The sequence below is a fragment of the Mobula birostris genome, chromosome 12 (genome assembly GCF_030028105.1).
Source record: "Mobula birostris isolate sMobBir1 chromosome 12, sMobBir1.hap1, whole genome shotgun sequence".
NCBI lineage: Eukaryota > Metazoa > Chordata > Chondrichthyes > Myliobatiformes > Myliobatidae > Mobula > Mobula birostris.
In genome coordinates, this window is record NC_092381.1 from 51,125,688 (window position 1) to 51,150,775 (window position 25,088).

Below are 25,088 nucleotides of genomic sequence, written 5' to 3' on the forward strand. Positions count from 1 at the left end.
CAAGACAGCAAACACTTCATCCTGTGTAATCTGTATAGGGTTCATGACCTCACTGCCTTGCCTCGATAGACTCTGTGGCCATTTCCTGAGTAAATACAGATGCTAGAAGTTCATCTGAAATCTCCCCCAATTCTTTTGGCTCCATACATAGTTTATCATTCTGTGCTTCCAGAGGACAAAGTTTGTCCCTTGCAGTCCTTTAGATCTTAACATACCTGTAGAATCCCTTAAGATTTGCCTTCACCTTGTTTGCTAGGGCAACCTCATGCCTTCTTTTAGCCCTCCTCATTTCTTTTTTAGGTGACCTCTTGCATTTTCTATACTCCGTAAGTGTTCCTACCTGCCTATACCTGCTATGCACCTATTTTTCCTTCACCAGGGCCTCAGTATCTCTTGAAAAGCAAGATTCCCTAAACCTGTTATCTTCACCTTTTATTCTATCAGGCACATACAAGCTTTGTACTCTCAAAAGTTCATTTTTAAGGCCTCCCACTTACCAAGTACACCTTTGTCAGAAAACAGCCGATCCCAATCCACGCTTGCCATATCCTTTCTGATATCATCAAAATTGGCCTTTCTCCAAATTAGAATTTCAACCTGTAGACCTTTTTTTCTATATTTACTTTGAAACTTCTGGCATTATGATCATTAGATACAAAATGTTCCCCTGCACAAACTTCTGTCACCTGCCCTATCTTATTTCCTAATAACAGATGAAGTACTGCCCACTCTCATGTTGGGACATTTATGAACTTATTAAGGAAACTTTCCTGAACACATTTGACAAACTCTATCCCATCTAGTCCTTGTACAGTATGGGAGTCTCAGTCAATATGTGGAAAATTAAAATCACCTACTATAACAACCTTATAGTTCTTGCAAATCTGTGATCTCCCTATGAATTTGTTCCTCTAAATCCCGCGGACTGTAATATAGCCCCATGAGCGCGGTCATACCATTTTTATTCCTCGGTTCCACCCGTAACATTAATATTCTAACTGACAATATTACTTAAAGACCTCCATGACAAAGGAATAATTCAGTATCAGTTTACATCTGACTCCTAAAATTGCTGGGACATCACTCCCTCGTTACATTGGATGAAACTGTTGCAACTCTCCCATTCACCTACATTCTGACACCTTTTGACGTGGCCTTGAACTTCTAATTGCTGGTGTTCATGTGGTTACTCCAGGTTTACCTTTAGTATTGTTGCCACAGTCTCTTGTGAAGCATTTCGCATATCCTCTCCATCTACCGACAAGATCTGGTCACCTTGCATAAGCCTTCCATCGAGTTCAGCAGCCCCACCTTTAACAATGTCTGAGATAAATACCCCGGTTCCAATCCTGTCAAAATTTTTACAAACAGTTCAATTATTCAATTGATTTAATTCATCTAAAATATATACAAAGTCTTTACATTTATGTGAGGTATAAATTTAGTTATCCTTTGCACTGAGAAAACAATTGAAATTACAAGTTCTAACAAATGAGTTTCCATGAATCTGAATGATCAGAAAATGATGCATGTTTATTTCTAATGTATATCTTGAGAGGCCAAAGCTCTGTATTAAGACATAGAACGTTATCCTTGAGCCCATAACTGCCTCTGCATTTCACAGAAATCATGTTTTTGACTTTCTTTCAAAATTTACAGTAGCTATTATGTGGGATATAATTACAACAAGAGATAGAAAAGGCATGTAAAAAGGGCAATGTTATGATGGTCCTGAGGGATTTCAATATGCAGTTAGATTGGGAAAATCAAGTTGGTACTGGATTTCAAGAGCGGGAATTTGTAGAATGCCAAGTTGATGGCTTTCTCGATAAAATCCACCCTATAGTTTGAGACGGAGAAGATAAAGTCAGATGTATCATTATTACAGTGGAGTAGAGGGAGTTACAGAGGTATGAGAGAGGAGCTGGACAAAGTTGATTGGAAGGGGACACTAGCAGGAGTGTCAGCAGAAAAGCAATGGCTGGTGTTTAAGGGATGATTTGGAAGGCACAGGGTAAGTACATCCCAAAGATGAAGAAATATTCTAAAGGGAGAATGAGGCAACAGTGGTTGATAAGGAAGTCAAAGACAGGATAAAAGCAAAAGAGAAGTCATATAGTATAGCAAAAATTGGTGAGAAACTAGATGATTGGGAAGCTTTTAAAAACCAACAGAAGGCAATTAAAAACACAAGGAGAGAAAAGATGAAATATGATGGTAAGCTAGCAAATAAAAAAGGATATCAAAAGTTTCTTTCTGAAATATAAAGAGTAAAAGAGAAGAGGGAGTGGATATTGGACTTCTGGAAAATGACGCTGGAGAGGTATTAATGGGGGACAAATAAATGACAGACAAACTTTAAGAAGTATTTTGCATCAGCCAGCAACGTGGAAGACACTAGCAGTAAACCAGAAATTAGAGAGAGTGAGGGGGCAGAAATGAGTGTAGTTCGTATTACTAAGGAGAAAGTGTTGGGAAGCTGAAAAGTCTGTAGGTAGATAAGTCAGCCGGACCGGATAATCTACACCCCATGATTCTGAAAGAGGTAGCTGAAGAGATTGTAGAAGCTTTAGTAATGATCTTTCAAGAAACACTTGATTCTGGCATGGTCCAGAGGACTCGATGATTGCAAATACCACTCCACTCTTTAAGGAGGGAGGAAGGCAGAAGAAAGGAAATTATAGGCCAGTTCGCCTGACTTCAGCGGTTGGGAAAGTGTTGGAGTCTATTATTAAGGATGAAGATTTGAAGTGCTTGGAGACTAATGATAAAATATGTCAAAGTCAGCATGGTTTCTGTGAAGGAAAATCTTACCTGACAAATCTGTTAAGAGTTCTTCAAGGAAGTAACAAGCAAGGTGGACAAAGGAGAGGCAGTGGATATCATTTACTTGAATTTTCAGAAGGCATTTGATAAGGTGCCATGGACAGCGGAATGGTTGATAGGCAGTGAGTTGGAATAAAAGGGGCCTTTTCTGCTTGGCTGCTGGTGATTAATGGTGTTCCTCAGGGGTCAGTATTGGGACCACTACTTTTCACATTGTTTGTCAATAATTTAGATAATGAAATTGATGGCTTTGCAGCAAAGTTTGTGGATGATACGAAGATAGGTGGAGGGGTAGGTAGTGATGAGGAAGCAATGCAATTGCAGCAGGACTGAGAAAAATTTGATGAATGGGCAAAAAGTGGCAGATAGAATACAGTGTTGGGAAATGTACGATAAAGCATTTTATTAAAAGGAGCAATACCACAGACTATTATCAAAATGGGGAGAAGGTTCAAACATCAGAGCTGCAGAGGGACTTTGGAATCCTTGTGCAAGACTCCCAGAAGGTTAATTTACAGGTTATATCTGTGGTAAAGAAGGCAAATGCAATGTTGGCATTTATTTCAAGGGGAATAGAATATACAAGCAAGGAGATAATGCTGAGCTTTAAGAAGACACTAGTCAGGCCGCACTTGGAGTATTGTCATCAGTTTTGGACCCCATATCTCAGAAAGGATTTGTTGTCATTAGAGAGAGTCCAGAGGAGGTTCATGAGAATGATTCCGGGAATAAAGGGGTTAACATATGAGGAATGTTTGGCAGCTCTGGGCCTGTACTCACGGGAATTTAGAAGAATGCAAGGGGATCTTATTGAAACCTACCTAATGTTCAAAGGACTAGATAGGGTGGATGTAGGCAGGATGTTTCTTATTCCAGAACTAGAGGGCACAGCTGCAAAATTGAGGGGCCACCCTTTAGAACAGAGGTAAGGAGGAACTTTTGTTAGCCAGAGAGTAGTAAATCTGTGGAATGCTCTGCCACAGACTGTGGTGGAGACCAAGTCCATGCATATATTTAAAGACTCGACGGGCTGAATTCTTCTCCTATGTCTTATGGTCTTATGGACTGTAAAATTGGAAATAACACTTTACTCTTTAAGATGGGAGGAATGCAGAAGAAAGAAAATTATAGGCCGGTTAGCCAGATTTCAATGGTTGGGAAGATGTTTATTATTATTAATAATAATTATTAATTATTAACTCTATTATTAAGGATGAGGTTTCAGGGTACAGGTTTCAGAAGGATTTAGCCAGATTGGGAGAATGGACAAAGAAGGGGCACATAGAATACAGTGTACTTTGGTAGAAGGAATAAAGGAAATGACTACTTTCTAAATGGGGAGAAAACTGAAAAATCAAAGATGGAAAGGGGTCTGTCTAAGTCCTTCTGTAGCCTATTTCCTCAAAACTACCTGCGTCTCCACCTAGCTTCGTATCATCTGCAAACTCTGCAAAAAGCCATCAATTCCATCATGCAAGTCATTGACATACAGTGTAAAAAGAAGCAGTCCCAATACTGACCCCTGTTGAACACCACTCGTCAAAAGCAGCCAACTGGAAAAGGCAGCCTTTACTCTCATTCTTTGTCTTCAGTCTATCAGACACTGCTTTATCCATGCAAGTAAATTTCCTGTAACAACATGGGCTCTTAACTTGTTAAGCAGCTTCGTGCGTGGGACCTTGTTAAAGGTCTTCTGAAAATCCAAGTTGACAACATCTACCGACTGTCCTTTGTCAATCCTGCTTGTTACTTTTTCACAGAATTTCAACAGATTTGTCAGGCAAGATTTTCCCTTGAGGAAACCCTACTGACTACAGCCTAATCTATTGTGTGCCTCCAAGTACCCCAAAGCTACTTCCTTAACAATTGACTTCAACATCTTCCCAACCACAGAGTTGAGACTAACTGTCCTATAATTTCCTTTCTTGTCTCTCTCTCCCTTCTTGAACATTGGAGTGACATTTGCAATTTTCCAGTCTCTCAGAACCATTCCAGAATCTAGCGATTCTTGAATGATCATTACTAAAGCCTTCACAATCTCTTCAGCCATCTCTTTCAGAACCCTGGCATGTACACCACCTGGTCTGGTGACTTATCTATCTTTGGACTTTTCAGTTTCCCAAGAACCTTCTTCCTAGTAATGGTAACTTCACACACTTCTGACCCCTGACACTCTGGAACTACCCCACACTGCTCGTGTCTTCCATAGTGAAGACTGGCATAAAATACTTATTCAGTTCATCCGCATTTTCCCTGTCCCCCATTATAACCCCTCCAGCAGTTTTCCAGTGTTTGATATCCACTCTCACCTCTCTTTTACACTTCATGTATCTGAAGAAACTTTTGGTGTCCTCTTTAATATTATTGGCCAGCTTACTTTCAAATTCCATCTTTACCTTCTTAAAGACGTTTTTAGTTTCTGTTGGTATTTAAAAGCTTCCAAATCTTCTAAATTCCCAATAATTTTTTTGCTCAATTATATGCCCTCTCTTTGGCTTTTATGTTGGCTTTGACTTCTCTTGTTAGCCACAGTTATGTCATCTTGCCTTCTTCCTCTTTGAGATTTATACATCCTGGGCTTCCAAATTGCTTCTAGAAATTCCAACCATTGCTGCTCTGCCGTCATCCCTGCCAGTGTTCTTTTCCAATCATTTCTGGTCAACTCCTCTCTCATGCCACTGTAATACTGATACACCTGATTTTATCTTCTCCTCCTGAAATTTCAGGGTAAATTGAATTGAATTGAACTGACTTTATTACTAAAATTCTTCATGTACATGAAGAGTAAAAATCTTTATGTTATATCGCCGTCTAAATGTGCAATGTGCAATTTATAGTATTTATAATAAATAGTCCGTACAACAGCATAGTTAATATAACATAGAAGTACAGTTGTGTCAGCATGAGTCAAGCTGTCTGATGGCCTGGTAGAAGAAGCTGTCCTGGAGCCTGTTTTCCCGGCTTTTATGCTGCGGTACCGTTTCCTGAATGGTAGCAGCTGGAACAGTTTGTGGTTGGGGTGACTCGGGTCCCCAGTGATCATTTGGGCCCTTTTTACACATCTGTCTTTGTAAATTCGATCATATTATGATCACTTGCCCCTAAGGGTTCTTTACCTTAAGCCCTCTTATCAATTCCGGTTCATTGCATAGCACCAAGTGCAGAATAGCTGATCCCCTATTGGATTCAACCACAAGCTGCTCCAAAAAGCCATCACGTAGGCATTCTAGAAATTCTCCCTCTTGGTATCCAGCACCAACCTGATTTTCCCAATCTACCTGCATATTGAAATCCCCCTTGACCATTGTAACATTGCCCATTTGACATGCATTTCCTATATCCCATTGTAGTTTGTAGACCACATCCTTACTACTGTTTGGGGGTCTGTATACAACTCCCATCAGGGTCCTTTAATGCTTGCAATTCCATAGCTCTGTCCATAATGATTCACCACGCTCCCATCCTATGTTACCTTTTTCTAATGATTTGATTTAATTTTTTACCAACAGCCATGCCCTCTGCCATCCTGCCTGTTCTTTCGATACAATTACAGTTTGTACATCCTTGGACATTAAGCTCTGAGTTATAATCTTCTTTCAGCCATGGTTCAGTAATATCTATAACATCACATATGCCAATTTGTGCTGCCAGTTCATCTACCTTATTCCATATACTGCGCGTTTTCAAATATAACACCTTCAGTTCTGTAATTCACCTTTTACGACTTTGTCCGCCTTTTACACTGCAACTCATCTTGTTGACTGCAATTTCGCCTTATTGCTCTCTCATTGCTAGGAGTCTCTCTACACATTGCCCCTGCTTGTAAACCAACTACTTCAACTTCAGCACTATCAGTCTGGTTCCCAACCCCCTGCCAATTAACTTAAACCTTCCCCATGAACTCTAACCAACCTACCTGCAAGGATATTGGACCTCCTCAGGATCAGGTGTAATCCGTCCCTTTTGTACAAGTCATATCTTCCCCAGAAGAGATCTCCAGTGATCCACAAATCTGAACCCCTGCCATCTGCGCCAGATCCTCAGCCACGCATTCACCAGCCAAAGCATCCTATTCTTACCTTCACTGTCACATGGCACAGGCAACAATCCCAAGATTACTACCTGGAGCTCCTGCTTTTCAGCTTCTACTGAGCTCCCTAAAATCTCTCTTCAGGACCTCCTCACCTTATCTTCCTATGTCATTGGTGTCAAAATGTACCAAGACTTCTGGCTGTTTACCCTCGTCCTTGAGAATACCATGGACCCAATCCGAGACATCCCTGATCCTAGCATCAGAGAGGCAACATACTATCTGGATGGCTCTATCAACACACAGAATTTACTCTCTCTTCCTCCGACTATGAAACCTCCTATCAACATTGCAGTCCTCTTCTGTGGTTCTTCTGAGCCACAACACCAAATTCAGTGCCAGAGTCTAAGTCACTATGGCTCCCACTGGTAGGTTGTACCCCACAATAGTATCTGAAGTTGTATACTTATTATTGACAGGAACGGCCACAGCTATACTCTGCCCTGGCTGTGCATGTCCCATCCCTCTGTCACCCAGTTACCTGTCAATCTAGGGATGACTATCTCCTTGTAGTTCTGTCTTTCACCTCCTCATTCTCCCATCTGAGTCGAAGACCATCAATCTGCAACTCCAGTTCCTTCAACCAACACACATCAAAGTTGTTGGTGAACGCAGCAGGCCAGGCAGCATCTTTAGGGATGCTGCCCATCTGCAGAATTCCTCGTGTTTACGTTTTTTAACTCCAGTTCCTTAATATGTTATCTCAAGATTTGCAGCTTAATGCACCTGGAGCAGATGGGTTTATTTGGGAGAGTGGAGTTCTCCCAGGCTTCCCACATCCCACACACAGTACAAAACACTGCTCTTGGAGTCATTCCTAGCAATACTCCCCAGAAATCTTGGTTAATTCTTAACCTTCCCTCCCTCCACCCCTTAATTCCACAATCAGCAGAAATAGTTTCTTTCAATCCAATCATCCCCTGAATATCTTGAAAACTTCAATCAAACTATCCCTTTAATCTCTACAGATTAATTTATTCTTTGGAACTGTATAGTTTCACTGTTTATAGTTTAATCCTTATAACGCAAATAATATCCAGCTAAATCTTCAATGCACATGCTCTGAGGTCAAAATATCCTTGCTAAGGAACAGTGCTTAAGATAACTCAGAGATGCCAGGTGTGGTACATACTCGTCCTATACATACACTAGTGGTCAGCAGTCTAATAGCTTTTTTGATTATTTTCACTAGCAGATTATCAACACTACTCATTAATGATCTTTGCTTAGGATCTTAAAGTTTCTAGACCTTTGCTGCTTCTAGCTTCTCAATGTGGATGTCCTCACATTTGCTTACATGAAATCCATTCGTCACAGACGTATCTGATCGCCTATTACATTTCACTATCACAATGCTTAATGATTGCACTTACAGCTTATAATTCTACTTATTTTACGTCACCGGAAAACTCTGATAAATGACTTAAGAGTCCTATAGTCTGAGTAAATAGGTACAGGGAATTGCAACGGTGCTAATGCGGATACCCAACTTGCTTGTTGGGAGACGATATTTCAAACAGTGGAAGAGTCTACGACTGGGGGCACAGCCTCAGGATCAGAATCTGAATCACTTCATTGCCAGTATGTGAAGTATACCAGACTTGATAGTGGTTCACTGCTAAGCATAAAACACAGGACAATACCATAACAGATAGCACAATAGGAACCAAACTTTTTACAAGATAATAGTGCAAACAGACATGAACAACCAACAACTAGCAGAATAGTCACAGTCACAAATGTTAATAATCAAACTTAAATAAATGTGAACATATGAACAGACTGAATAGTTATCAACAGAACAAGGAGAACAGGAAAGACTATTTAATGGATGTTGTTCCAGGGTAGTAAGGGATTTACACCTGAATGAGTTTTGTTGAGAAGCTGGAAAGCTACAGGAAAGAAGTTTCAGAGATGACGTGTAGTCCTGATGGGTAATGGACTTGTCGCATTTCCCTGATGGCAAATTAGGGAATTGGTGACTGTCTGGATGGGTGGAGTCAGCAGTAACTTTTTCTGCTCTGGCAACAAACAGGTCTTATTGATGTCGGCCCATGATCTTCTCCATTGAATGAACCACTCGCTGCAACCCAGACTTGGAGAGGGAGGAGGCGGGAAACTGATTGGTGACGGAGGTGGCCACAACAGATGTTAGAGTCTATTATTAAGTATGAGGTTTTGGGGTACTTGGAGACTAATAATAAATTAAGTCAAAGTCAGCATGGTTTCTATGAATGGAAATCTTGATGACAAATCTGATAGAATTTTTTGAGGAAGTAACAAGTACGATGGACTAAGGACAGGCAGTAGATGTCATCTACTTGGATTTTCAGAAGGCATTTGATAAGGTGCCTCACATGAGGCTGCTTAACAAGATAAAATCCTACGGTCTTACAGGAAATATACTAGCATGGATAGAGGAATGGCTGACAGGTAGGAGGCAATGAGTGGGAATAAAGGGGGTTTTTCTAGTTGCCTGCCAGTGAATAGTGGTATTCCTCAGGGGTCAGTATTGTAACCACTACTTTTCACATTGTTTGTCAATGATTTGGATAATGGAACTCATGGCTTTGTGACAAAGTTTCAGGATGATACGAAGATAGGTAGAGTGGTAGGTAGTGCTGAGGAAGCAATGCGATTATAGTAGGACTTGGATAAGTTGGAAGAATGGGCAAAAAGTGGCAGATGGAATACAGTGTTGGAAAATGTATGATAATGTATTTTGGTAAAAGGAACAGTACCACAGACTATTATCTAAATGGGGGGAAAATTCGAACATCAGAGCTGCAAAGGGACATAGGAGTCCTCATACAAGATTCCCAGAAGGTTAATTCACAGGTTGAGATAATGCTGAAGCTTCATAAGACACTAGTTAGGCTGTACTTGGACTATTGTCAACAGTTTTGGGCCCCATATCTCAGAAAGGATATATTGTCATTGGAGAGAGTCCAGAGGAGATTCACGAAGATAATTCTGGGAATGAATGAAATATGAGGAGCATTTGGCAGCTTTGGGCCAATACTCACTGAAGCTTAGAACAATGCAGGGAGATCTCATTGAAACCTACTGAATGTTGAAAGGATTAGATAGGGTGAATGTGGAGAGGATATGTCCTATGATAGGGGTATCCAGAACTAGAGGGCATAACCTCAAAATTGAGGGGCAACCTTTAAGAACAGAAGCAAGGAGGAATTTCTTTAGTCAAAAAGTGGTGAATCTGTGGAATGCTCTGTCACAGGCCGCAGTGGAGGGCAGGTCCATGGGTATATTCAAAGTGGAAGTTGATAGCTTACTGACTTGTAAGGGCATCAAGGGATATGGTGAGAGGGCAAGTGTATAGGATTGAATGGGATCCGGGATCAGCCATGACAAAATGGCAGAGTGGACTCGATGGACTGAATGGCCTAATTCTGCTCCTGTCTCATGGCCTTACGGTCTCAACACTCTCAATGATGGCCAAGTAAACATTCATCAGGATACACCCTGAGATATTAAGTTTCCAAAGCTAGCATAGGAAGAACAATGTCTGCTGCGCTTTCCTAGTGCTGAGTGTCCCACTTGTCCCACTTCAATGTACGGTAATGGCAGTCCCCAGGAATTTAATGACTCAATCACTACACAGACTGACCATTAAGTTTCAAGGGATCAGGTAAGAAGCCAATCCTCATTTCCACTGTCTCGATAGCATTAAGCTCTAAGTTGCTACAAACATCCGTGCTGCAAGACAGTTTACCTCTCTTTGATAGCAAGTCATTATTAGAAATGAGACTGACTACGGTCATGTCATCTGCAAACTTTAGGATTTCAATGGATTTGTCTGTGGAGATACAGTCACTTGTAAAAAGTGACAGCAGGAGGGGTGAAAGAACACAGAATACAAGGACATCCCTTTACAGCAGAGATGAGGTGCAATTTCTTTAGCAGAGTGTACTAAATCTGTGCAATTCATTGCCACAGATGGCTGTGGAGGCCAAATCTTTGGGTATATTTAAAGAGGACAAGTTCTTGATTAGCATGGGCAAAGGTTACAGGGAGAAGGAAGGAAAATGGGGTTGAGAAGGAAAATAAATCAGCCACGACTGAATGGTGGAGCAGACTCCATGGGCTGAATGGCCCAACTCTGCTCCTGTGTCTGATGGTCTTAACTCTACATTTGAATCCCAACCAAATATTATTTCTTTTTGCCTTCTGCTATTCACTCAGTCTCCTAAATTATTCAGTAATTTTCATTCAATTCCATGTTACTGATGACTTTTTTTGAGGGCCTTTATCAAATCTCATTTCAACGACCACATAAATATCAACTACAAAATTTCTGTGTTCACTACTAGTTACCATTCAATAATCCATTCAGATTTCTCATACATTACTAACACTTTACAATGGTGAAATTATTCTGGATGTACAGACACCCCTGCTTAAAAATTAGATTTCATCTATTTGGGGTGAAGTGAGTGGATCCTTTTAGCCCTCATTGGACAGTACATGACGTGTATGAATGAAGCTGATGAAATGACACCTCTGCTCAGGTGGATCATGACTTTTTGATAGTTGGTGCTTCCACTGATCATTCCATTAAATAATGATCAAAATTATTTTGTTTTATGTCAGATTATATAGTGAGGATTTTCTCAATGTTCCCATCTATACATGGTCCTGAAGAAAGTCATACAATTATTTACACTGTTATTTATTTTCAGCACAGGATGTAAAGGAGGAGATTCATTTAATATATTTTGAATAGGATGTGAAGGAACACAATCAGCCTACCGTTTTCCTACGATACTCAGGCCTAATCCTCTTCCAACTTTCTTCTGAAGATCCACAAGAAATATATCAAAGTTCTCCTCGTCCTTGTACTGTGCTTCGTCCCTGTATACAGTAAGTCGCACCTTCTGTGGCGTCTGTCTCAAGGCTGTGATTGCTTCCTCATGGGTTGCATTCCGTAAATCAATTCCATTTACCTAAAAGGAAGCAAAATGCAGTTTTCTTATGTTCCTCATGGAGCAAGATTTGAAAGGCAAACAAATTTATCAGTGTCTCACATTCAGTACAGCACATTTTTCTCTTTTAAAATCTTCCCCGATTTTTCTCCTCTCTATTCCCCTACTGCTGTTTCCTGGCACCAAACCCTCTCTTGTTCCTTTCTTCAATTTGTTGTAGTTTTTATCTTTTTTAACTTTTTGTTCTCTAATTTTTATCTTACTATGCATAAGCAACCCATTGTAGAAGTAATAATATGGGTGAAAAACCTGAAATGAGAGTGATACACCATGAAACACAGGTTATGGAAAGGAATTCGCCTAGATGGTGCTAATAGCAATCCAGCAGGTCTGCAGAGAGCTGTCAGGATAAGACAGGAGCAGCTCGCTCCAGTCTTCACACCTTCATTCACACTACACATTGGGATTTGTAAAAGTGTTCGAGGTCAGATGACCTCTTAGTCTGTCTTGATTTGATTAGACTTGCCTACCTTCACTTAAATGGGAAAATCACTGTTTATTTTTCATTATTTCAGTGTATATTTCTGTTTCAATTAATTAGCAGCAGTTTCATGTATCATAAAGTACACTATTTTTTCTCGAATTAATTTAATTTTTTTAAATAATTGACAGAATTCTTCAGATCATCAAAAACACTTAGTGAAACTGTAAGTTCTTCAGTGCATTCTGCGAGCAGGGCCATAGTTCCTGTGGCTTACTTAAGAGAAGTTTAAATACAAAACCATAAGATATAGGAGCAGAATTAGGCAATTTGATTCATTACATATGCTTCGCCGTTTCACCATGGCTGATCAAATATTCCTCTCAGCCCCAATCTCCTTGCCTTCTCCCTATAGCCCTTCATGCCCTGACCAATTAAGAATCTATCAACCTCTGCCTTAAGTATACATTAAGACTTGGCTTCCGCAGCCACCACTGGCAAAGAATTCCACGGATTCACCACTCTCTGGCTAAAGAAATTCCTCCTAAAAGGACACATCTCTATTCTGAACCTGTGTTCTCTGGTCTTAGTCTCTCGCACCATAGGAAACATACACTCCACATCAATTCTACAAGACCTTTCACCATTTGATCTTCTAAATTCTAGTGAATACAGGCCCAGAGCCATTAACAACTCTTCATATGACAAGCTATTCGATCCTGGAATCATTTTTGTGAACTTCCTTTGAACCCTTTCCGATGTCAGCACGTCCTTTCTAAGATAATGGGCTCAAAACTTCTCACAATACTCCAAGTAAGGCCTCACCAGTGCTTTATAAAGTCCCAACATTATATCCTCGCTTTTATATTCTAGTCCTCTTGAAAAGATGCTAACATTGCATTTGCCTTCCTCACCACAGACTCACCTGCAAATTAACCTTTAGGTAATCCTGTATAGGAACTCCGAAGTCCCCTTTGTGCCTCAGTTATTTTTTGTATTTTCTCTCCATTCAGAAAATAGTCTACCCTTTCATTTCTTCTGCGAAAGTGCATGACCGTGATACTGTATTCCAGCTGCCATTTCTTTGCCCATTCTCCTAATCTGTCTAAGTCCTTCTGTGGCCTCTCTAATTCCTCAAAACTACACACCCTCCACCTATCTTCATATCATCTGCAAAATTTGCAATAAGTTTATCAATTCTGTCATCCAAATCATTGACATATAACATAAAAAGAAATGGTCCCAATACAGACCCCTGTGAAACACCATTAGTCACCGGCAGCCAATCAGAAAAGTCTCCCTTTATTCCCATTCTTTGCTTTCGGCTAATCAACCACTCCTTTATCCATGCTAGAGTCTTTGCTCTAATACCAAGGGCTTGTAGCTTGTTCAGCAGCTTCGTGTTGCACCTTGTCAAAGGCCTTCTGAAAATGCAAGCACACATCAACTGATTTTCCTTTGTCTATCCTGCTTGTTACTTCATCAAAGAGTTCCAACAGATTTGTCAGCAAGATTTTTCCTTGAGGAAACCATGCTAACTATGGCCTATTTTATCATGTGCCTCCAAGTACCCGGAGACCTCATCCTTAATAATCAACTCCAACATCTTCCCAACCACTGAGGTCAGACTAACTGGCCTATAGTTTCCTTTCTTCTGCCTCTCTCCCTTCTTGAAGAGTGGAGTGATATTTCCAGTCTTCTGGAACCATTCCAGAACTTTGTGATTCCTGAAAGATCATTACTAATGCCTTCACAATCTCTTCAACCACCTCCTTCAGAATCCTGGGGTGTACAAAAACTGGTCCACTTATCTACCTTCAGACCTTTCAATTGCCTAAGAACTTCTCTCTATTTATGGTAATTTTACACACTTCATGACCCCTGACACCTGGAATTTCCACCATACTGCAAGTGTCTTCCACAGTGAAGATTGACACAAATGGGCAAGAAAGTGGCAAATGAAATACAATGTCGGAAAATGCATGGTCATGCACTTTGTAGTAGAAATAAATGTGCAGACTATTTTCTAAATATGGAAAAGATCCAGGAATCTGAGATGCAGAGGGACTTGGGAGTCCTTGTGCAGAACACCCTGAAGGTTAACTTGCAGGTTGAGTTGGTGGTGAGGAAGGCAAATGCCATGTTAGTATTCATGCCATGGTGATAAGAGATTTGTTAGGGAAATGGATAGAAGGTTCTGTGGATGAGAACAAAATTCCCAGATGGTATGTTACCTCCCGGTTGCCAGAGTCCGGGATATCTCGGATGGAATCCTTAGCATTCTTAAGTAGGACGGAGAACAGCCAGAAGTCATGGTCCATGTAGGTACCAATGACATGGGTAGGATGAGGTTCTGCATAGGGAGTTCAGGAAGTTAGGTGCTAAACTAAAGGGCAGGACCTCCAGGGTTGTGACCTCAGGATTGCTATCCGTGCTATGTGTTAGTGAGACCAGAACTAGGAAGATTATACAGTTTAATACGTGGCTAAGAAGTTGGTGCAGGAGAGAGGGCATAAGATTTTTGGATTATTGGGCTCTCTTCTGGGGAAGGTGGGACCTGTACAGAAGGGACAGTTTGCACCTGCACTGGAGGGGGACTAGTATCCTAGTGGAAGGTTCGTTAATGCTGCATGGTGGGGTTTAAACTAGAGTGCCAGAACAGTTAGTAAAGAAAGACAGATAATATTGCCAAAAATGAGATAGCTGGGTTACAAACAGAAGCAATATGTAGTGAGAAGAGGCTGTTCATAAGGCAAAATTGCAGTCAACAGGATGAGTTGCAACGTAAAAGGTGGACAAAGTCAAAAAGGGTGAATCCAGGACTGAAGGTATTAAATTGAATGCACACAGTATGTGGTATAAGGTAGAAGAACTTGCAGCACAGTTGCAGATTGGCAGGTATGATGTTGTATGTATCACTGAATCATGGCTGAAAGATTGTAGCTGGGATGTTTCGATAGGTATATGGATGGAAGGGGTATGCAGGGCTATGGTCTGGGTGCAGATCGATGGAACTGGGGAGATTTCTGTTTTGGCACAGACTAGAAGCATTTCCATGTCATATCAGAGCCAAGAGATGCACAAACAAGACATAAACCATTTAATTATATAAATTGTAGCAAGTGAAATCAAAGATCACACTTCTTACTGGTATATAATTCGGGCCTATACTTTGTGGTCAGTGGCAAACACCATGTGCTCATCAATCACCAGACGAGCTGATCTAATTCAGTTCACTTAAAGCAGATAGTATAAACACAATTTAATTTATCTACACAACAGAATAATAAGCTTTATAAATAGATGAAATTATTACCCTATAACCCACAGCCTCTTGAACTGATGTGGATAACTTCATTCACCACTACTCTGAACTAATCCTATGACCTACCGACTCACTTTCAAAAAGTCTCTTCGCAACTCATGTTCTCGGTTTTATTTTTTACTTGCACAGCTTGCTTTCTTTTGCACATTGGTGCTTGACTATCTTTTTCTTATGTATAACATTTTATTGTATTTTTTCCCTGCAAATGCCCGCAAGAAAATGAATCTCAAGTAATATGGTAACATATTGTTTTGAACTTTGAACTAAAATATAAAAAATAAGGAAAAACCAGCACATTAACTTTTGATAAAATCTTGCACCACTTATATCATTATTCTTTTCAGGTCAACGGTTGTTTAACAGTGATTATTATTCCATGACATATCATTTTCTCTTTCTCTCTCTCTTTTTCTCTGGATATCAGTGCATAACAAATTGAATTAATTTGTTTTTATATTTGCCAATATTGGTAAGTGACCACTGGAATTATTTTCTAACTTTTCATGTCAATTGAGTAAGTGTTTCAGTTTTGAATTGTACTTTATCCATGTCTGAGTGATCCCAGAATATTGCGTAGGGAACATAAGCAATACAATAGAAAATAATACAAAGAAGCAAAAGTGAATCTGGCTTATTGTGTTGTTGCCAAATGTAGGAAAGTTTCTTCCTTGTTATTCAAATTTAAAAATAAAGTGATCATATATTACTGAATACTTTCACAGTACAGTTGAACTATTGCATCAAAATGATTTTAGTTTTCTATTTATTAAATCATTATATTATTCAATTCATACTGTGACCCATGGATCAATACTACTGGGACACAAGCCAGGTCCTGATTAACCCTGGCTAGGTCACCTGGGCATGAGTGTCTGATGTTGAAAGACCCAAAACACCTGATGACCCCAGGTTACATCACCTGATGATGTGTCCCAGTGCATCCTAGGATGTATCTCAGCATCAACAGGCACATAAATGAAGCCTATGTTTTCAGTTTAGTTTTTCAACTTTTGGTTTTGTGTTTAATTAGCTTATCTGTACAAGCTAACTAATTTTCATTTAATAGCAGAACACCATAACAGAAACTCCAATAGATGGCACACTTGGACCAAACTAAAATTTGTTGTTGTCAATTTTGACCAGAAAAGTATTTAACCTCTGCCTAACAGGAATAAAATATACTTTCCTGTAATCAAAATGTAAACCTCTAACAAAACACTGCTTTCAAACAAAAATCTACTAGTTACATTTAGGCAGGCTTTTACTTACAACAGTGCAGGTAATACCTTGAGCTCTGTACTGCTCTGGTGTATAGAATTTCTATCCTTACTCTTTGCTGGTTACTAATTTCCATTTAGTTTCTTGCCAAGCTTATTTTTCCCGTACTCCTCCCCACCTCCCCCCCGCCCCCCGACTCTAACACTGCATGGGATTTTCCACCTTTGTTGGCCTCTGGTCCTCCTTTGTAAAACTAACTCCAGCCCTTCTTAGTCTCTAATCTTTTTATCTTTCCTCGACTTCTGATCCTTTTCACCATTCCTCTACTGCCTGCTAACCAAGATTACTAGAAGATACAGTACATGAATATGTTTTACTCGCTAACATTATAGTTTTTTATTTCAGCTATCTTCTTGACCACACTAACTTGGCCTGTGAACAACATTCCTTCGAATTGTTTTTACAGCTGTGTGGACCAACCGTTGCTCTGAGCAGGAAATTTTTACATGGCCTGAAAACTGCGCAGCACTTTAAATGTTTCTTTTTGTAATATGCATACCATGAATATTTAGAATGAAAACTGAAAAATCACATACTATTGATTTTATTAATTGAAGGGTATAAAGAAATACAATGCAACAAAGAAAATTTTTAATGTTTTGTAAACTTTTTCTTGTCTGTCTTTATTCCAGCAGTATGGCAACAAAGGCTTTGCGTGTAGGAACATTTCAGTTACTTCGTGGCGATGTACCCGCACAGTGCCTGTGGGCTGCATGAATGCATTATGGAGACTGATGGTATCACTGCAGTTGCTTACATAACTGTTCCTCAAGGACAGAAAAGTTGGGAAGAAAAGATTTAACTTTTACTTTTTAATTCTTATTAAAATTTTACCATGTGATACTTTGTTGTGTGCCTGGTACAACACTGCAAACAAAGACCTATAACAAAAGATACATGTTTTTTTTGAGATTGCGTCATAGTTCCAATGCCATACTTCAGCACCTCAGCGTGTAACTCAACCAATTTCTGTTTTATACTTCTGTATTTGTGCTTGATTTAATGAAGACTTACAAAATACAGTTGTGCCAAGAACAAATTAGAAGGAAATAACGAGCAACACACGTACAAGGCCAAAAAGACAACAATCAAGAACTTTGTAAAACAAATATTTAATTTTGTCATTCGTAAGAAGCTTAGCACTTATGATATCCAAAGAGATGCAGGGGTCAATGGACATTAAGACAAATGATATCAGGAAGAGGGGCTTCTGTAAAGCAACTGTAACAGTTTTAAATAGAAAGAAGAGAAACTTTTCATAAAATTATTCAAAATTATGAGCTGAATAAGGAGAAAGTTTCAACTGGCAGAAGGATTACCACCCCAGAAAGTTCAAACACTCTACTTAATTCTGTACTTCATGTTCATTTTTCCCATTCTCTTCTTCATTCCCTGAAAACTTGCCTAAAAATATTGGAAAAAGGTTTCCTGATTTCTACTATTTTATTCATAAAAAAGTGTCCTGCTTAGATCCTAAGACGAATGCTAATTTTAAGATACCATCCAGTGGGAAAACATACTTTTTGTATCAAATCCATTCATGCGTTTAAATTACTTGATTAGATTACTCCTTAAGTTTCTAAAGTTAATAAAGACAGGACTCATGAAATTTATCCTTGTAATTTAACCTTTAAATACTGGTATCTCTCCGCTGATATCATGTAAGCTAGTATTTCCTTCCTGATGCATCCAGAAATAAACTCGTTGCTCTGGATTAGATCATTCAAAGGCATTTCCAGTTTCCCAATGCTCTTTAAATGCAATTAGCTTTCCTGTTCAGTTTATTTGTTTGTGCACTTGCTTTTAATGATTTGTGGACATGGACAGCGAAACCAAATTTGCTATCTAGATGTACTCTCACTCTTAAAAAAAGATACAACTTTCTCAGATCTAGTTGAATAACTTTATGCTTTTCTACACCAAACTTAAAGTTTTGTTCACCGTTTTAATTTTTCTATATTCATTCATAACTTCATGCTATTAATTTAGTAAAACCACAAAACAGCTTTTAACTCTTATCTCGTTAATTTACAAATCGCCTGATAAATTTAAATCTCAGGATAAAATTTTAGGAAACAATGCACATGATTGCAAGAGGCGGTTGAGGGTTGTAGCCTCAGCCGGCTGCATCACAAGCACCACCCTTCCCACCTTTGAGAACAACTTTAAGAGATGATGCCTCAAGAAGGTGGCAAACATCATTAAGCACCCTCACCATTTGGGACATGCCCTCTTCTCTTCAGTACCATCAGGGAGGAAGAACCCACACTCAACAATTCAAAAACGGCTTCTTGCCCTCGGTATTCAGATTTCTGAATGGTCCCTGAACCCATGAACACTACCTCATTATTCCTTTATTCGCAGCATTTATCTTATAATCCATAGCAATTTCGTACTTTTGCACTGTACTATTGCCACAAAACAACAAATTTCATGTCATATTAGACAGGATAATAAACTTGATTCTGAATATCATTTGCCAATATTCCATCACCAAGACAACAAACTCTAATCTCGGCTATTTACAACCAATCATGAACCAGGTTTTACCAGATTGCTTTTAAATTCCATAATCTTTCACTTTCACCTATAACCTCATGCAAAATGTGATAATCCTTTCTAAAATAACAAGGAATTAGATGGATATGTAAGACAAGCATACCATACAAATTTAGCAGATTCAGTAGCTACAATGTTATTCTAGGACTGAGATATATTTTAAAACCACTTTTCAATTTCAGTAAAGTATTAAAATTTTGCTTGAATCAGGCAAAAATAATTTTCTTTTCTAATAACAGGAAAACCTACCATGTACTACCATGCACTACAACATTTTTAAATAGCATATAAACAATAATGATCAAAATCTAACTGTTAAATGTAAACTGGTACTTCTCACACTGGTAGTGCACTGGAAGAAGCTCGTTGTCATTTCTTCTTACAGATGATGTGTCCAATCATGTCAAACAGTGTGCAGTGTATACTTTCATATTACTGACAAGCTAGTCACCAAAAGTGTGCCTTGGGGCATTATCAGAATAAAATTTCTCTCATTTAGATGTGCATAAAATTGCCAGAATCGCTGTGCAATGTTAGTATGTAATGCTTTTTCTGGCTCTGCCTATTTTATAACCAGTATTTTCTTAATTATTGAAAAAAGCACTGGATAGGATTCACAAGTAATTACATATTTGGCAAACTATAGAGTACCAGTACGGATAAAAGTTGGATTTCTATAGCTAGCCTAATCATTCAGTTTTAACTTCATCTCCCCATCCATTGTTTTCTACCCAAAATACAAATCAATGTAAATTGTTTTCCTGAGGTTATCTTTAAAGGAACAAGCAATGTCACTTTTTGATTCTATGGCTTTACAATCATTTTCTTGTAAACAAAGTTATTTAGTAGAATGAACAAAAACTCCACATTTAAATCTTTTTTCAAAACAATTAAATACCTAGTAGGTTAAAGGTCAATGCTGTGGCTAGTTATATTCTATAAAGATATAAAAGATGAATAATCAGAATGTCTAGTTGTAAACCAAACACTTACATCCCATGCTAGCAATTTGTTATTAGGGATGATCATATAGTATTAACAGATTTAAGCACGAAATATTTCTGGAGGAAACAAAAACAGGTTGAAAGATGTGGTTGTGAAAGTGGGTGGGAGATCTAACCTTTTTAGCTAAAAAGGAATTGCCACTAGCAATAATATTTATGTACTGTCAGTCCAAAACACATCACTTCTATACTCACCTCCAATACTTGGTCACCAGCCCAGAGCCTATTATCTTTAGCAGCTGCACCTTCTTCATATACTTCATGAATAACTATTGCATTCTGAAATAAATTCACATTTTAATAACTAACATTACCAGAATTTGTATGCATTTAGAAATAGTTTTCCAAATCACTTTGGATAAAACTCAGTAGAATGCATTAATTCATTAATGTTTCTCCAGTCCTGCTGAAGGGTTTCAGCCCAAAACGCCAACTGTGCTCTTTTCCATAGATGCTTCCTGGCCTGCTGAGCTCCTCCAGCGTTTTGTGTGTGTTGATTGGATTTCCAGCATCTGTAGATTTTCCCTTGTTAGTATTCATGAATTGCTTAATTTGCTCTCTAAGTGTACAAATTGTGTATGTACAAAAAGAAAAAGCAGGTGATGGAAATGAAGTACAGTGGATTGCAGTTAATTGGGACACATCGGGACTAGTATATTTTGTCCCAGTTATGAGGCTCCCCCAATTAGCTGAAGTTTCATGGAAATAGTTTTAAAACCATTTAACTGATCATATTATATATTTAAATGAACAAATTACAAAATGCAGAACAAATTAGAACACTACCAAGGCCACTACCGTCCTATAAAACTGTGCAATAATAGTTATTATTAATAGAGGAATTCATCCAGTATACATGGACATGTATAGAATGTCCAGGGAGGGCTAGTATATATGGTGAAGGGGCATGTCATGTCCATTCTGGGGCAGCTCACTCACTTTTGGTCCCCGCTACACACTCAACACTCACCTGTGGCTCCAAGTAGCTGTTTGCACGCGACAGCAGCCACACCCTAGTACATCGTTTTGACAGGCGGGCTAAACCAGGTCAGGGTAACTGGGGGGGGGGGGGGTAATATACCGTGGTGAAAATGGGGACATGCCTGTCCTAGCATGTGAAGTCAGCTCTGGCTGATTGGGTGGATGAGATCAAGAGAGAGATCCAATGGCCAAGAAGGCACTTCGTGTAGAGCGACAGAGAATAAGAGATGGTTATCCATTGCAACCAAGGAAGACCCAGTGTGTGACGACTAATTGTAGCACTGGACCTGGACTTCCGAGGACCCTGAACTGTCCCAGTGCAATGGTATTTCCACTTTAAAAACTCTCCCACACAGGTTTCACAGACACTGTTGGACACGAAGGACTGTAAATGAACAAAATTAGGTATACACCAAGTGCAGAAAATGGACTGCCCTTGTATGATGCTTTTAATCATTGCACCCTTCAAATCTTTCATAGTTCCTAACTTGTTGAAGTAGTGAGATCATTACATTTTTACTCTTGGCTGTTTCTGGAATCTCTAAGCCTGAATGTTTGAAACTGCAGTGAGCAAAACAATTCTGAGTTGTCTTACTGCTTATTAATTGCCAACTATCAGTAAGAAAGATCAGTGCTTTTTCAACACAAACTTGGAACTGACACTATTTTAACAATGTTCACTTTTGTACTGTGAAGTGCCTAAAGGCCACACAAGTTCACACGACTGATGCTGGTCAGAATCTGCCTGGCAACAGTCTCCTGTCCCAGTTAAGTGTGCAATGTGTCCCAAATAAATGAACGAAATCCCGGCTATTTTCGCGATTAGTTTTTGTTCATTAAGAGTTGCCACAATTAATGAGTGGACCAGTTAACCCACATCCTCTGTAGATATGTTTTTGTAGATGGATATCAAAAATAAAGGCAAAATAAGGTTTTTACAAGTGCACTGGTCCTAAAATTCATTATCTAGTAAGTGATAAGTTGCCACAGTGATTACCAAAATAAAATTTAAAAATTTGTCAATGCTGGAAGACTGAAATACAAACAGAAAATGCTAAAATACCCAGCAGGTAAGACAGCATCCATGGATAAAGAAACAGAGTTAATGTTTCAGGTCAAACACATTTTATTAGAAACGTGCTCACTAAATCGAGAAGATTGTGGGCTTTTTTAAAAAAAACTTTTGTACCTCTAACAATGCATGGCCATTTTGTTGTATTAATTCAACTGTATACATGCACATTTGTATGTTTTGCAATAGTGTATGATGGCCAAGTGTTTAAAACTATGAGGTAGATATTTAGCAGCTTCAGAGTATACTAGCTGTGGTAATCAGATCAAGTACTGCCCTTCATGGAACCACCTGATTTTCATTTCATATATTCCAATAAGATTTTTCTTTGGACAAAAATAAACATATGCACACCAATGAACACGCAATGGAGTTCTAGGTATATATGCTTAATGTTTGAGATCCGCACCATTTTAATGGACTGGTTATTAGTGGACTGCACTGAATACCAAATGAAAAAGATTCCCAACTATGTAAAGGAGTTCTGTAGCTCAAATGTTTGCTACTCTTCCGGTGCATGAGCATCTAGATATACAGCATCAGCAGATTTGATTCCCATTCCCCTTCCGACATGTCGGTCCTTGGCCTCCACTTGGTCACCCTCAGGGTAAAGGAGCAACACCTTATGTTCACTCTCCTCTCCTATCAGATTCAGCTTCTCCATCCCCTGACCTTTCCCAAGCATTTGACTTCACCTATTATCTTCCAGCTAGCCTCCTTCCCCTCCCCATACCTTTTTATTCTGGCATCTTCCTCCTTCCTTCTCAGTCACGAAGAAGGGCCTCAGCCCAACAAGTCCACTATCTATTCATTTCCATAGAGGCTGCCTGATCTGCTGAGTTCCTCCCTCCAGCATTTTGTATGAAAATTATTTTTCTTGGCTTGGATTCCAATTACAATGGCTTCCAGGTTAATTCATGCCAACCTGTCAGTTGAAGCAGCCTCTTCCTGTCACAGACTGTACCTGTACGGATCAGGTTCTTTCAAAGTCCAACATGCACATGCTTTAGTGCAATATTTTGAAGGATGTTGTTGAGGAAAAATTAGTTTACATAGCTTCAAAGCATGCCTGTCATTGAGCAATGCTGAAGTTTACCTCATGCTCTCTTTCAGGCCTGCTCACACTGCATCTTCCCACTAAAGTAACCATCCTCACCCATCTTTAAACTCACAACCCAACAACTGTTCTCCTAAGCCAAAAGCCTATTCCCACATACCAACCAATCACATTCTATGCAGCTTTATCCTCTGACTGCAGTCATATCTGAATTTTAAGTAAGTGATCCACGACAAGCAGAGCATGGACAAACCTTTCTGCAATGCACTGGTATGCCTCTGGGGTATCAAAAGATTTTTCAGTGTATACTCCGTATCTAAGCATAATGTTACTTGAATTCCCCTTGCACGGGCCAAGCGCCTTCTAGCTTTAGGAACATTTCACAGCTTGGTTAAAACATAATTTTGCAGATACTGAAGATTTTTGCTTTTATTGTGTACCAGCAACTTTATAGAATAGAGCAAAGCAACAAAAATGCTGAAGGAACTGAGCAGGTCAGGCAGCATCTATGGAAATGAACACACAGTCGACATTTTGGGCCAAGATCCTTCTTCGGGATATATTTCATTGGCCTTGCCTGCTAAACTACTTCACAATACTCTATTTACTACTCTGCAAAATAAAAAAAATAACTTGCATTCCTTATTTTAAGTCTTGTGTTATACCAGTCATTAGAGTAATGATGAAACATTATACGATTCCCTTTAGCTTCTCATATCCAGAAAGAAATTACTCACCAACAGTGTGTCCCTTCCACCCACGATACTGAGTCCAAGCCCTGAACGGCCCTTTGAAATTTCCAGGACAGTTTCTTGGCCTGGGACTATAGGACAAGTTGCTGGATCTGGTACCATTGCAGGCACAGCTACATTAGCTTTACAAAAATGAAAATTATGTATGATTAAACTGAAAAAAGGCTCAAGAACATACAGAAAGTTCATTGGACTACCAGGCTCTGAAGAAAACAGCATTGCCTATGCTCTGGGAACTGTGGGTTCTGAGTAAACATATGTATTAATATATAATCTGCTACTAGAATTCCAGGTAGCCTCTCTGATAAAGAACAGTTTCTAAAGCAAAAAATCATGATAGTCATGAAATCATGAAAAAATTTCTGAATAGTCCATAAGCATGACTATTTTGTTCTTTTTTTGCACTACCCATTGATCCACCTAACTATTCACATTAATTTTTTATATTTCTTATTATAACTTACAGTAATTTGTTTTATGTATTACACTGTACTGCTGCTGTAAAACAACAAACTTCACAACGTATGTCAGTAAGAATTATCTAAGTCTAGTCTACAGTGATACAGGATCCACCTTTAATGTCAGCTAATTACTTCTAAAATAATTAAAAGACTTTTGCTTATGCTGCTCTAAATAAATTTTATTCCAAACATTAACCAAACTTTGCACAGTAAACATTATCTTTCTTATCACATCTGGAAATAAACTTGAGGTAATATT

At 39.0% G+C, this 25,088-nt stretch overlaps 1 protein-coding gene across 5 annotated transcripts in view; it reads right to left on the reverse strand.

Moving 5' to 3' along the window:
- Positions 1 to 25,088, reverse strand: part of patj (PATJ crumbs cell polarity complex component) — a 317,427-nt gene that overhangs the window by 47,269 nt on the left and 245,070 nt on the right. For all 5 annotated transcript variants that reach the window (XM_072273781.1, XM_072273782.1, XM_072273784.1 and 2 more), the window contains 4 exons: positions 24,354 to 24,490; positions 20,702 to 20,785; positions 11,687 to 11,880; positions 1,202 to 1,349 (listed from right to left, as the gene is read on the reverse strand). In XM_072273781.1, coding sequence (XP_072129882.1) covers positions 1,202 to 1,349; positions 11,687 to 11,880; positions 20,702 to 20,785; positions 24,354 to 24,490 — 563 coding nt within the window. The remainder of the gene's footprint in view (positions 1 to 1,201; positions 1,350 to 11,686; positions 11,881 to 20,701; positions 20,786 to 24,353; positions 24,491 to 25,088) is intronic.